The 12,819-nt window shown below is 58.3% G+C and overlaps 1 protein-coding gene across 1 annotated transcript in view; it reads left to right on the top strand.

The window, feature by feature from the left end:
* Positions 1 to 2,210: 2,210 nt before the first annotated feature.
* TTLL8 (tubulin tyrosine ligase like 8) overlaps positions 2,211 to 12,819 on the top strand; it is a 49,686-nt gene continuing 39,077 nt past the window's right edge. The window contains 7 exon segments of the mRNA XM_030915291.1: positions 2,211 to 2,274; positions 4,008 to 4,099; positions 4,671 to 4,809; positions 5,601 to 5,674; positions 7,760 to 7,888; positions 9,109 to 9,223; positions 9,691 to 9,825. Coding sequence (XP_030771151.1) covers positions 2,211 to 2,274; positions 4,008 to 4,099; positions 4,671 to 4,809; positions 5,601 to 5,674; positions 7,760 to 7,888; positions 9,109 to 9,223; positions 9,691 to 9,825 — 748 coding nt within the window.

Genomic DNA, 12,819 nt, shown 5'->3' with positions numbered 1-12,819 from the left:
AAACGCTGCCTTGTAGACGTGGCTGTGGCTGTTTAATGTTGGGTCTCAGCAGGGTCAGCTCTGTCACTACTGGAAACCTTGGGACACAGGGAGGAGGGCCGGGTGAAGGGAGGGCCAGCTTTTCGCTCACTGATTTGTGTAACCCCTAGAAGCCAGTACTGGGGGCTGGTGAGAGCCCAGTGGCATTCCTGGGGGAAGAGGGAGGGAGCTGGAAAGGAACCACCCCGGCCAGGGGATGCAAGCACTCCCTGCCCTTCAAGTCCCCCACCAGTCCCTTCAGAGTCGGGGCAGAACCTCCCTTTTGGGGTATCTTGGGAAGTTAAATGCAAAATAAAGTTGATTTAAAACCAAATAAAGACATCTAGGCTTTGGAAAGTTGCCGTGAGGGAGGGTCCTGGCGGGGCAGGTGTGTCTTTGCTACCCCCACCCTGAGGTGCCGGATGAGACACGAGCTACCCCTGCCGGGCGATGGGGGGTGGGGTCATCTGATCTGCGGGGTCGGAGGGGATAGGACACGGGCCGTGTGGACCTGGGTGGGCTCAGAACACCCGGGGGACAGCGGCGTGGGACCCCACGAGTGGTTCTGCGGACACCGAGGCCCTCCCAGGTTCCACCGCAGGACGGGGGCGCTGCTGCGGTCACCCCCTGGCCCCCAACAACCAGGACCCGCAGCGCGTAGCCCGGGAGGAGCGAAGCGTCCGCGGCGTCCTCACCCCGCCGCTCCAGCCTTGCGTGGGGCAGGGCCCCGGGAGACGGGGTGGCGTGAGGGCCCCGGGGAGGGCGAGGAGGCCCGGCGGGCCTGGGAGGCCTGAGGGGAGGGGCAGGATGTGACCCGCGGGTCTTTGTGACCTGGTGGGGGTTGAGTGTGACCTTCACAGGGGGGCGCGGGGCCGCAGCGCATGACCTGGGGCTACACCCGGGCCCTCCCCCGGCGGACACCATGGCGCGCACCGTCCCGCGCCCCGGACCCCGCAACCGCGCCTGCTCCGACAGCAGCCCGGGACCCCGACCCCAACCCGGGCCCAGCCCAAGCGCCGCCGACTGCTACCCACCCGGGCCCGCGCCCCCCGCACGCCGCAGCCCGCAGCGCCCCCGCGTCCCCCGCCGCCCGCGCAGCCCCACGCCCCGGGGCCGCCGCCGCCGCACAGCCCCAGGCCCGGGGCCCAGCAGCCGCCGCACCGGGGGTGCACAATGCGCGTGGCCGCCCCAGCACGTTGCCCCGGGCCACCCCAGGACGCCGGGCGGCGCGGTGCGAGCCACTGACCCGGTCCCCGGTGAGCACGACCCCCGACCGCGGAACCCCAGGCTCGTCCGCGCTTCCGATCCCAGCCCGGATCCCTCCCCCACACCCGCCTTCGGAACCCCAGACCCACCCCCCACATCCCGAAACCCAGGCCTACCCCCTCTCCCCGCCCCGGGCTTCCGAATTCTAGATGCCTCCCTCTGGGAATCCCAGACTAGGAATCCTCGCTCGGAACCACAGAACTGCCCCTCGACACCTGCCCAACTCTACCCACCGGCCCGCACTCGAAAGCCCAGAGCTGTTCTCCCCACCTTCCTCCATCTTCTGGGAACTCCACAACTGTCCACTCCCCTCTGCCTTCAGAACCCCATACCTCTCCTCATTAACCTAGACCTGCCCCCCCAACCCAGACCTCCCCCTCAACCTAGACCTGATCCCCAGTTGAGACCTGATACCCACAACCCAGACCTGACCCCCAAATCCCAGACCTGCCGCTCAACCCAGACCTGATACCAAACCCAGTCCTGACCCCTAACCCCAGACCTGATCCCACAACCCAGACCTGACCCCAACCCAGGCCTGACCCCAACCCAGACCTGACCCTCAACCCGGACCTGACCCCAATGCAGACCTGACCCCAACCCCAGAGCTGACCCCCAACCCAGACCTGATCCCCCAACCCAGACATGATCCTCCAACCCCAGACCTGACCCCCCAACCCAGACCTGACCCACAACCCAGACCTGATTCCACAACCCAGACCTGACCCCACAACCCAGACTTGATCCCCAACCCAGACCTGATCCCCAACCCAGACCTGATTCCCAACCCCAGACCTGACCCTCAGCGTGGGCCTCAGAACCCTCTCCATCCCCAGGGGCCCCTACACCCTCCAGGTTACCGCATAACCACCACACCCTCTCCTTTAGGGGCCAGAGGAGCAAAGGGCGAGCTGTCGGAGGCCAGCATGGAGCCAGAGAGGAAGGGGCTCTCGTTGGCTTCTTCCAACAGAGACGGGAGAGAAGAAAATAGTGGGTATCGTGCATTGCCTGCCTACCAGCCACTCACCCAGAGCAGTGCTGCAGCTCCCGGGGTCAGAGGCAATGCTGGCTGCAGCCTGCTGCCAGGAAATCGGAGAATCTGGGGGCGGGCACTTCACTGAGCTGTAGAACCAGGCGCCTTCTCTTGGACGGTCCAGGCGTAGGACCCCAGGAGTGTTGGGGGGTGCTGGCTCCTGCCTCCTGCACCCTAATCGCACTGTCCAACTTCTTGGGAAACTGGGAAATTAAACATGTGGGTGTGAAGGGCTCCCTTGGTGGGTCATGCGGGGCCCTGTACTTGCGTTTCTCTTCCTTCCTGCCCTTGCCCTCTTCCAGCTCGTCTTCGTTGCGTGGGTAAATGCTCCCTAGGGGTCAATGGCTGGGTTACAGGGCGGGCACATGCTTAGCTTTAGAAGGTCTCCCAACCATTTAAGGGCCCAACTGAGAGCTCCGGTGGCCCCCCCAGCTCCGCCGTCCCCACCCGCAGTGGGTGTCCTCACTGCCACTCCGGGCACTCTGGTGGGTGTGGTTTTAATTTGCATTAATTAAATCTCACTGGTTTTAATTTGCATTTCCAGACAGCTCAAGGTGTTGAGCTGTTTTTCACATGATTACTGACCATTTGGAGCTCTTCCTTCCGGAGTGCGGTTCTGGGTCTGCAGGCCGTGGTGAAATTGCGCTGTGACCTCATGGACTTGGAGGAATTCTCTGTATGTCCTGGATACACGCTCTTTGTCAGATGGATGCAGCCTTGTCAGTCACTTCATGCTTCCTTTTGATAATCAGAACTTCTTAATTTAATTCAATCTATGTTTTTTGAGACGGCGCTGGTGGGAGTGTAGCAGTGAGGATGGCCATAGGTCACTGGCATCATCATCTTGGTTTTGGTGGGTCTTAGCCAGCTTCTTTACGGCAACCTGTTTTATATCAGCAGGGTCTTTATGACCTGTATCTTGTGCCGACCTCCTATCTCATCCTGTGACTTACAACGCCTTCACCATCTGGGAATGCAGCCTCATTTTACCCAGCCCCTATTCAAGATGGAGCTGCTCTGGTTCACACACCTCTGACACTTCTACCACCATTCCGTGGACCAGCGTCCGGCCACACGCCCTCTCTCACAGCTCTGTCTCCATCACTGTGGACTGTGGATGAATTTTGCTGGCTTATGGATGGCGCCCCTCAGAATATGCCATTTCATGTCTGGCCTCGTCAGAGGCATGTCTTTTTTTTTTTTTTTTTTTTTGAGACACAGTTTCGCTCTTGTTGTCCAGGCTGGAGTGCAATAGCGCCATCTCAGCTCACTGCAACCTCCACCTCCCGGTTCAAGTGATTCTCCTGCCTCAGCCTCCTTAGCAGTTGGGATTATAGGCATGAGCCACCACGCCCGGCTAACTTTTGTATTTTTAGTAGAGATGTGGTTTCACCATGTTGGTCAGGCTGATCTCGAACTCCTGGCCTCAGGTGATCCACCCGCCTCGGCCTCCCACAGTGCTGGGATCACAGGCGTGAGCCACTGCACCCGGCTAACTTTTGTATTTTTAGTAGAGACGGGGTTTCACCATGTTGGCCAGGCTGGTCTCGAACTCCTGGCCTCAGGTGATCCGCCTGCCTCGGCCTCCCACCGTGGGGGGATTAACAGTGCTGGGATGACAGGCGTGAGCCACCGCGCCCGGCCTTGGATGCCTTATCCTTTGATTTGATGTCCTCTTTCTCTTTTGCAGAATTAAAACAAGGAATTTCCCAAGACTTAGCTTCTTCCTCCAGATTAGACAGATATAAGATAGCAAGGCAGTTAACAGAAAAAGCTATCAAGGTAAATGCTCCTTGGGACTCAGTGGGGAGGGGGGACACTTTTTTAAAAGGACATTTGTTTTGGAACTTGGAATCTGTCCGTCTGGTCTCTGACTCACTGTGTCCCTGAGCTGCAGCCTCCTCCCTGTGGGGACTTGGCTGACGTTACCTTTTGTTTACTTACTTATTTTTGAGATGAAGTCTTGCTCTGTTGCCCAGGCTGGAGTGCAGTGGCACAATCTCAGCTTACCACAACCTCTGCTTCCCAGGTTCAAGCAATTCTTGTGCCTCAGCCTCTCGAGTAGCTGGGACTACAGGTGCATGCCACCATGCCCAGCTAATTTTTAGTAGAGATTTATTTAGTAGAGATTGTACTTTTTAGTAGAGATGGAGGTTTCACTGTGTTGCCCAGGCTGCACTCCAGCCTGGGTGACAAAGCGAGATTCCATCTCAAAAAAAAAAAATTACATTATTGGGTGATGGATGCCCCCAAATCTCAGAAACCAGCACTAAAGAGCTTATCCATGCAACCAAGGTCTGCCTCTTCCCCCAAAATGATTGAAATAAAATAAAATATCTTCTTGCCATTTTAGGAGAAGAAGATTTTCTCTATTTACGGACACTACCCGGTGGTCCGGGCCGCTCTGCGAAGGAAGGGCTGGGTGGAGAAGAAGTTCCACTTTTTGCCCAAGTTCATTCCGGATGTCGAGGACGAAGGCGCTGGGGTTGCTGGTAGCGTATCGGAGGCGCGCGTCTCAGCTCAGGGCGTGTGCGTCTGTCACAGGCAGGGGGAGTCGGCACTGGCCTGACTGTGGTGCCCGCCCCTCGGTCCTGGTGTGCCTGATGGGGTGTCTCCGACCCCAGGTCTCCATCGCCGTCCTGGCCTCCCCGCCCCAGGCGGTCGTGCCAGGCAAACTCTTTCAAGTCCCCAGCCCTGCTCCCTTCTCAGAGTCCCTGTGGCCCCCGCCCAGGCCTCCTCCTGCCCGGGCGATTTCTGTCATCCTCTCTCTGCCTGGCCCTGGCCATCCCTCCTCCAGCCCCAGGTCCCCAAATCCACTCCTCAGGCCCCCGCGGCGCTGGCTGCTCCTGGCTGACATCTGCACAGCTGTGTCTGTGTCCTCTTGGCCCCATTGAGACCCGAATCAAATGTCCCCCTCCTCTTCCACCCCTGCCGGTGGCCCCTCAGCCTCTGTCACTCCCACCCCCATCCCGGGCTGTCTCCACCGTTCCACACCTGGGGACACCTGGGCCTCCAGGAATCCCGAGCCCCCAAGCCCTGTCACAGCTGTGGGGAGGTTCTATGCAGTGGATGCTCACTGGATGTGTGGGGGCTGCCAGAGCGCCCCGAGCCTGACTCAGGACCCACAAAGGCACCTGCTCCACCAGGGCAAGGCCCCACCTGGAGCAAGGTTTCTGGAAGTAAACAAGTTGCTGTCCTGCCTGCGGTGGTAGTAACGGACACGGGGCGGGAAGTCTGGCTGAGGCTCCATGTTCATTCAGGCCTCCCCGTGTTTCCTTGGCAGATGTTACATGTGGCAAAGTCAAAGAAAATCAAGAAATGGCCTTGGAGAAAACAGACGACATCCACAACGTGATGGTGCGTCCCCCGCGCGCATCGTGGGCGTCCCCCGCGCGCATCGTGGCGTCCCCCGCGCGCATCGTGGCGTCCCCCGCGCGCATCGTGGGCGTCCCCCGCGCGCATTGTGGGCGTCCCCCGCGTGCATCGTGGCGTCCCCTGCGTGCATCGTGGTCAGCCGCGCCTCTCCAAGGCTTCTCACACCACCATCCTGCTCCATGCCCACTCGCCCATGTCCTGGGGGTATGGCAGCCCAGCGGGGGCAAAGCCCTAGTCACAGCCGGGCCCCTTGACTGGGCAGCAGGGCCTGGCTGCCCCCAGGGGTGGGGCAAGCCCTTTGGTGCTGGATGAGCCTCTGTGCAGTGAGTGGACCCTGTCCTCCCAGCTCCCCTCCACCCACACCAGGCTGGCTTGCCGCGTGCACGTGGAAGCTGAGGGCACTGAGGCCCAGCAGGGCTTGGACAGCTCGGCCGGTGTGTTGCAGGATGGGGCCTGGCCAGCGAGTGAGCTGGGGTCTCCAGCACCAGGGCAGTATGCCCCTCCCCACCTCCCCAGCCCAGCCTAGTCCCTGAGGGCTCCCAACCCTCCACCATAAAGAGGACGAAAGAGAAACCAGAGTGGGAGGCGACATGTGCAGTACTTAAAATTTAAAAGATCAAATGTCCAGAATATATGAAGAACTCACAAATCAGCAATGAAAAGACAAATAGAGAAATGGGCCCAGACTTGATGAGGCACCTCCCACACGGCCAGTGAGCTCGTCCTTCCAGGTTCCTGGAGTCAGTGCCTTTCCCATAGAGCGTTGTGGGTGCTCCAGCGGCTCCCACAGGTCCGTGGGCAGTGGTGTGGACACAACAGAACATTCCTCACTGTTCTGGAGGCTGGAGTCTGGGTCAGGGACAGCGTGGCTGGGCTCTCTGAGAGCGTCCTGCTTCACGGGCAACTGGCTTCTCTCTGCGTCCTCACACAGGGGCAAGGGTTTTTCTGGGGCCTCTTTGTAAGGGTGCAAGCCCATCGTAAGGGGCTCAGGCTCATGACCTAATCCTAAAGCCCGCCTCCTATGCCATCGCCCTGGGGGTGAGGATTGTAACACATGCATTCCGGAGAGACAGAAACACTCTGCTCATTGCGCCTGGAGGAGAGACAGCTGCAGGGGCAGTTACCTGGTGGGGGTGGCTGGGGGACTTCGCCTCTGTTGATGATGCTGTTTCTCACTCTGTACACAGTGGTGAGTGGTTAGCAGTTAGTGTGCTATTATTTACACACACACACACTATATATATTTTTTTGGAGGGGCGTGTTTTGAGATGGAGTCTCACTCTGTTGCCCATGTTGGAGTGCAAAGGTGCGATCTCAGCTCATTGCAAACTCTGCCTCCCAGGTTCAAGTGATTCTCCTGCCTCAGCCTCCCGAATAGCTGGGATTACAGGCGCCCACCACCATGCCTGGCTAATTTTTGTATTTTTAGTACAGACGTGGTTTCACCATGTTGGCCAGGCTGGTCTTGAACTCCTGGCCTCAGGTGATCTGCCAGCCTTGGCCTCTCAAAGAGTTGGGATGACAGGTGTGAGCCACTGCACCCAGCCTGGTTGGAATTTTGACTTAACAGATGCCATTTTGTAAACAGAAAAGCACCAACCACACGCCCCCAGCTCCACGCCCAGCCCCTCTATCAGCAGGGCAGGAGCAGGAGGCCAGAGCCTGGGGCTCAGGGAGGGGTGTGCAGGGCCCATGGTGCAGGCCTGGGGGGCTTCCGTCCTGGGGACTGTGAGCTCTGAGTTATGAAGTGTTGTGTCATCTCGGCAAGTGGTGCGTCCCCACACCCACGCAGACCCCATGCGGAGGGCTCAGGCCCCACCTGCAGCCCCACATCAGGGGTGGCTCCCCAGAACCCGAGGCCCCTCTGTGGAAACCCTGCGTGGTCCTGGTTGCGCCCCACATCCTGTGCACAGGAGGAGCACAAGGAGCACTACTGCCTGCAGCAGAGCCCAGCTGGGATCCCCACGCTGCACACCATGTATCCACTGATGGTCGCCTCGCTCCACCCTGTCCTGGCTGGTGTGAACCTTGGATGCTGAACATCAATAAATACTTTCTTCTTGCCAGTCTAGGTTGGTAAAAAACGAGATGCCGTACCTCCTCTGGACCATCAAGAGGGACGCCATTGACTATCACAGCCTGACCTGCGACCAGATGCTGAACCATTATGCAAAGACAGCCTCCTTCACCACCAAGGTGAGCCGGCTGCTTGGGCATAGCGGGAGTTGGCAAGGGTGGTGGGAAGGGGCTTCTGCAGCCATTAGGGACCCTCGGTGGCTGGTCAGTGACCACAGGTGGCCATCGGCAGCCACCAGCCACCGCCTGGGTGCCTCCCAGGACTCCTGGTCTAAGGCCGTGGCCAGAATCACTCAGTGCCCACCCCACTCCCTGCACCCCTGTGCCCTTTGCTCTGTATCTCTGGGTGAATCCGGGCCCACAGAAACCCCTTCCTCAGAGCACAGAGGCCAAGCCAAAGATGGGGCTGAGTGGGGGCTGCCTCAGGGCTTTAGGTGCTGAAAGAGCTGTGGGTCCCCAGGGGAAGAGGTGCCGCTCCCCGCAGGGCACTCCCCCGCCTCCCCCGGCCTCCAGCCCTGCACAAGGCAGCTTCCATACCCTTCCCACCAAGGCCCAGGGCTGGGGCCTGCCCAGGACGCAGGGTGTGGGGACCCTGCTGACGGAGGGGTCCGGGAAGAGGGGCTTCCCTGGCACAGAGGTCCCTCTCAACAGTCCAGGTGCGGCTGCCTCAGCACAGCGTGGGGCGGAGGTGCGGGACAAGGCTCCCTGCTGCACGTAATACCCCAGGGTCAGGCCAGCGCCAGTGCTGCTTCTGGAAACACAGCCCCTTCAAAGACCCTGTGTGCAGAGCCAGTCAGCGTGTGCTGTGTTTTCTGGGGGCCGGCCACTTTTTTCCTTAACAGGGTGACAGACCAGACGTTGGGGTGCGGGGACTTCACGATATACCCCTCTAACGGCGAGTGCTGCATTGTGTGTGGTGGGCAGTGCTGGGCGTGTGGCCGCATTCCGGGTTCGGCAGCCGGTCCTCCCTCTCCTGGGGCCTGAGCTGTGGGACACCCTGTGGCCCGTTTAGGGGCCTGGAGGGAGCCCCAGTGCCCACTGCCCTCGGTGCCCTCAGCTGCAGCCTCCCCATTCCCCGGGACCTGCCACGCCCCCCACTGCCTCAAGGATGCGTCTGAGCCTGCCCTGCACATCCACATACCGACTGCTGGGACCGGCTGGAGGGGGTGGCCTGGGGCCCTGGGGGACCGTGTGTCTGGGGGGGAGGGATCTGCCCTAGGGGTGCTGTGTGGTGCCCCATGGCCAGGCAAGTCCGAGGTGGACGGCCCATCCTCACCTTGTGAGCGAGGCAGAGCTGAGCTGAGCTGCCCCTTGTACCTAACGTCCCGCTGTCTCTGAAGATCGGGCTGTGTGTGAACATGCGGAGCCTGCCCTGGTACGTCCCGGCCAACCCAGACTCCTTCTTCCCGCGTTGCTACAGCCTCTGCACCGAGAGCGAACAGCAGGAATTCCTGGGTAAGTGAGGAGACGGCAGAGGACCCCAGGGTGGTCAGCAGAGAGGCTTCTAGAAATATCCCCCTGGTGCTGAGACAGACTGATGGGGCAGGGTCTGAGGACAGAGGACCGGAGAGAGGCCTCCCATGGCCATGGTTGTGGCAGTACAGGGGCCAGGGACCCCGGGGAGGGAGGGAGGGCAGGCAGGGAGTGTGTGGTTCTGCACTAGGCCTGTGGAAAGTGCGGCGAGCAGCTGGGGCAAGGCCAGCTCCGTGGTTGGAGGCCAAGGGGTACAGTTGGATGGCTGCAGTCTCAGAGGCGCTGCAGGGAGAAGGGCGGGCAGAGTGGGGGTGTGGGAGCAGGCCTGGGCCCCACCGGCTGTGAGGGCGGGAAGTGGGGCGGGTCGGGGAGCGTCCATTGCCCTGGCCCCATCTCCAGTCCCCAGTCCCAGCTCGGGCAGATGGGGCGAGGCCGTGCTGTCCTTTCAGAAGACTTCCGGCGCACCATGGCATCCAGCATCCTCAAGTGGGTGGTCAGCCACCAGAGCTGCAGCAGGAGCGGCAGGAGCAAGCCCAGGGGCCAGAGGGAGGAGGCTGGGAGCAGCGACCTGAGCAGCAGGCAAGGTGCGCTGGGCTGGGCAGGGCAGGGCCAGGCCACCAGAGCTCGCGGCCTCCATGGGGGCCCTCCCGCCTCCTGGGTGTGGTCAGTCCTGAGGGTCGTGGCAGCCGGGACCGGATGCAGCGATGCCTCAGACTCTTGATTCTCATGGCAAATGGGTTTTCTCTTCTAACCGTGGGGCTAAACATCAAAGTCACCCCGTTTGTAAAGCACCTGGCTGTTAACGCAGCCCTGGGACATCTGAGTCCCACACTCACCGCCACAGTCCCGTGCCATGGACGTGGTTCCAGCCTGTGGTCAGAAGCCTGCCCTGCCCCACGGCCACCACGATGCGGCATCCTGAGTCTCCTAAGGGGCCCCATGGGAGAGGACACAGGAAGCCCCAGGGAGAGGCACCCCTGGGTGGTACAGGGATGTGAACCAGCCGTCGTGTTTTTGGACAAAACCCAAATCTTTTTTGTGGTGGTTGGTTTTAATAAAATGTACTTTCTAGGGCAGTTTTAGGTCACAGCACAGCCGAGCAGAGGGTACAAGATTTGCCACACTCCGCTGCCCCCGTGCCTCCCCCACCACCAGCATCCCCCGCCAAAGCAGTGTATTTCAGCTGTTGACAGATGAACGTTGGTGCATTAAACTTTTAGAGTGTATTTGAGCAAACAGTGATTTGTGCCAATCAGACGGCTGCAGTGCTCCACCGAGGGGAAAACCCTTCTAGGTAAACGTGGAAACGGAGGAAATAAATCCTGATTGGTGAACGCTGGAGCAGTGGCCTTGTTTGTGCTGAGTGACAACTTGTTCCCAGCTGGCTGCCTGCGATTGGCTGTGCTTAAGTTTCGTTTTCAATTCTGAGTTAGGTTGTGGTTTGCGTTTGTCGGAGACCAGGTCACTGATGGCCTCCTAATTAATGGTTTTTTTTTGAGATGGAGTCTCGCTCTGTCACCCAGATTGAAGTACAATGGTGCGATCTTGGCTCACCGCAACCTCCGCCTCCTGGGTTCAAGCAATTCTCCTGTCTTAGCCTCCTGGGTAGTTGGGTGCCCAACACCACGCCCGGCTAATGTTTTGTATTTTTAGTAGAGACGGGGTTTTGCCACGATGGCCAGGCTGGTCTCAAACTCCTGACCTCAGGTGATCCACCCACCTCGGCCTCCCACAGTGCTGGGATTACAGGCCACCGCACCCGGCCTAATTAATGATTTTAACACAATTGGTGAACCTGCACTGACACATCATGGTAACCCAAATGGTGTTATACATTCTACAGGCTTGGACAATGTGTGATGCCATGTATCCACCATTCCAACATCAGACAGAGACGATCCCTGGCCCTAAAACTCCCTGTGCTCTGTCTCTTCATCCCCCCACCCGGAGCTCCTGGCTACCACTGGTGTTTTTCCTGTCTCCGTGGTTTTGCCTTTTCTAGAATGCCATGCGGTTAGAACGACGTAGCATGGAGCCTTTTCCGATGGGCTTCTTCGACTTAGGAATATGCACTTCAGATTCCTCCGGGTCTTTTCATGACTTGAGAGCTCATTTCTTTTTAGGGCTGAGTAACATACATTCCACTGTCTAGATCCACCACTGTTTACTTATCTATTCATCTGCTGAAGGACATCTCAGTCACTTCCAGGTTTTGACTATCATGAATAACGTTTTTCTCGATATCTGTGTGCAGGTCTTTGTGTGGCCATGAGTTTTGAATTCATTTGGGCAAATACCAAAGAATGCACTTACTGGGTGGCATGGCAAGAGTATGTTTCATTTTGTAAGAAACTGCCAGAATGTCTTCCAAAGTAGCTGCACCATTTTGCATTTCCACCAGCAATGAGGGAGAGTTCCTATTCTCCACATCCTCACCAGCCTTTGATGTGGTCAGTGTTCTGTTTGCAGCATTCTCCCGGGTCTGTATTAGTGTCTCATTATTGTCATGATTTTGTTGTGAGACAGGGTCTCACTGTGTTGCCCAGGCTCGTCTCAAACTTTCAGGCTCAAGTGAGCCTCCTGTGTCAGCTTCCCAAAGTGCTGGGATTACAGGCGTGCCCAGCCTCCATTTCCTTGTGAATTTCTGAGGGTATTTTATAGAAAAAACTTGTAGATATGGAATTGCTAGTCCATAGCAGTATATGATATTGAGCATGTGTTCATATGCTTGTTTTCCATCTGTACGTGTTTTCAGTGAGGTGACTGTTCAGATTGCTCATTTAAAATTGTTTCCTGGCTGGGTGCAGTGGCTCACACCTGTAATCCCAGCACTTTGGAGGCTGAGGTGGGTGGATCACTTGAGGTCAGGAGTTTGAGACCAGCCTGGCCAACATGGTGAAACCCCATCTCTACTAAAAATACAAGATTATCCGGGCATGGTGGTACACACGTGTAATCCCAGCTACTCAGGAGGCTGAGGCAGGAGAATCACTTGAACCCAGGTGGCGGAGGTTACAGTGAGCCAAGATCTTGCCATCCAGCCTGGGCGACAAGAGCAAAATTCTGTCTTAAAAAAATAAAATAAAATAAAATTATATTTTCTTGTCGTTGAGTTTCAAGAGTTCTCTGTATACTCTAGGTAATATTCCTTTATTAGATGTGTGCAAGTATTTCCTCCCAATCTATGGCTCATCTTCTCATTGTCTTGACATCTTGATATTGTTCTTTACAGAACAGAAGTTTTTCATTTTAATGACGTTGAACTTATCAGTAATTGCTACTGTGAGGAGCTGAGGGTCTAGCGGCGGGGTCCACCAAGGAGCTGAGGGTCTAGCGGCGGCGTGCGCCAAGGAGCTGAGGGTCTAGCGGCGGGGTGCGCCGAGGAGCTGAGGGTCTAGCGGCGGGGTCCGCCGAGGAGCTGAGGGTCTAGCGGCGGGGTCCGCCGAGGAGCTGAGGGTCTAGCGGCGGGGTCCGCCGAGGAGCTGAGGGTCTAGCGGCGGGGTGCGCCGAGGAGCTGAGGGTCTAGCGGCGGGGTGCATATGTTTCTTGTGAGGGCATAGCACTCACAGAACCATTGG

The sequence above is a fragment of the Rhinopithecus roxellana genome, chromosome 13 (genome assembly GCF_007565055.1).
Source record: "Rhinopithecus roxellana isolate Shanxi Qingling chromosome 13, ASM756505v1, whole genome shotgun sequence".
Taxonomy (NCBI): Eukaryota; Metazoa; Chordata; class Mammalia; order Primates; family Cercopithecidae; genus Rhinopithecus; species Rhinopithecus roxellana.
This window is presented reverse-complemented; position numbering and strand designations above follow the sequence as displayed.